General features: G+C 55.6%; 1 gene segment (V, D, J or C); it reads left to right on the plus strand.

Annotated features, from left to right (window-relative positions):
• The first annotated feature begins 868 nt into the window (after positions 1-868).
• Positions 869-1411, plus strand: LOC123254794. The segment is given in 2 exon segments: positions 869-952; positions 1080-1411. Coding segments are annotated over 2 exon segments (378 nt in total).
• The last annotated feature ends 177 nt before the right edge of the window (positions 1412-1588 follow it).

Below are 1588 nucleotides of genomic sequence, written 5' to 3' on the forward strand. Positions count from 1 at the left end.
CTGTTCCTAAGGCCAAGCACAGTACCTGGGACATAGCAGAGGACCAAATAGACTCTTCATTGGTACATTGATTGGCTGGGTGTGGGGAGGGAGCCAAGAAGGGCTGGAAGCTCAGCCCACCTGGGCCTGTGGAGCTCCATGAGGATGGGAGACAGGACAGGCTAGCCTAGTCCAAAGAGCATAGTTTCCTGTATGTCCAGGAGCACCACCAGGCTGGGATGGGGCAGCAGGCAGGGGCTGGGCTCTGGGAAGTCTCTATGGCCCCAGGAAGGAGAACCTTTGCCTAGTGAGAGGCCGAGATTTCTAGCCCTGGAACCTGGACCTGGATCACTGCCTGCCAGCAGAGTGTTGTGAGTGCAAGAGCCCAGGCCAGGGAATGGGCTGAGGACAGGGGCTGCTCTGGGTGCCTCAGGCTGTGGCTCAAGGGAAGTTCCACCTTTCAGTGGATGAACAGAAGAGCCAGCAGGGACCTTCCTCTGTCTGGGGCCCCTGAGACCTTCATCTTTATGGACTGGATGTAGGTTCTGTAGCCAGCAGGAGACACTGTGAGACTGGTCCTGGGCATGCAGTGAGGGCCTGGAGGTATTGGTGGGATGAGCCAAGCTGGCTATGATTGTGGCTGCTCTGAGCCCTGAGATCACTCCTGGGTGACCTCTCTGCTGAGCTGGGCAAAGTTACCCCAAAGACTCCTCCTCCATGAAGGGCTGCCCCCGCTGGGACCTGGGACCCCAAGAAAGGATGCAGGTGTGGTCTAGAGGAGGCTGGACCAGGCCCAGATTTGCATCAATCCCCACCTGCCCTGCAGCCACCATCACATGGTAACCAGGAGAGGATAAGAGGGAGCTGAGAGAGGCCAGGCTCAGCTGTGAGCTCTTTGGGGAGCTGAGCTCTTGGGGTTCTCTCACCATGGCTTGGCCTCTTGTTTGCCTCCTACTGCTCACCTTCTGTTCAGGTCAGGACTGCTGTCAGACCTCCCCTTGCCTCCTCCTCCAGCCCTGTTCTTGTCTCTTATGAGGATCTCAAAGCATCTTCTAGCTTTCTCCTTGTTCAGGGTCATTAATGAGTTTCTCTCTTTGCAGGCTCCCTCTCCCAGCCTATGGTGACTCAGCCTCCCTCTGTCTCTGCATCCCCAGGGAGCACAGTTAAACTTTCCTGCACCCTGAGCAGTGAGCTCAGTGGTTATAGTGTTTATTGGTACCAGCAGAGCCCAGGAAAGTCCCCTCGGTACCTCATGTGGGTCGGCAGCAGTGGAGGTACTAGCAGGGCCAATGGGATCCCTGAGCGCTTCTCTGGCTCTGGCTCTGGGGCCAATAGAGTCCTGTCCATCAGCAACGTCCAGCCTGAGGATGAAGCCGATTATTACTGTCAGTCATATTACTACCCTAGTGGTGGTTATGCTCATACACAGTGATGCATTCAGTGAGGACGTTGGGACAAAAACCTCCTTCTCAGGTCTGCAGCTGCTTCTCACTTGTCCCCAGGCTCCTGAGCATGTCCAATGTGCTACTAGGGGCAAGTCAACTTTTCTTTCTGTTTTTGTCTCTGTGTCTTTGACCCTGCTATAGTTCCCTCTGTCTCTCCCAGTCTC

Source organism: Gracilinanus agilis, unplaced genomic scaffold (assembly GCF_016433145.1).
Source record: "Gracilinanus agilis isolate LMUSP501 unplaced genomic scaffold, AgileGrace unplaced_scaffold32681, whole genome shotgun sequence".
NCBI lineage: Eukaryota > Metazoa > Chordata > Mammalia > Didelphimorphia > Didelphidae > Gracilinanus > Gracilinanus agilis.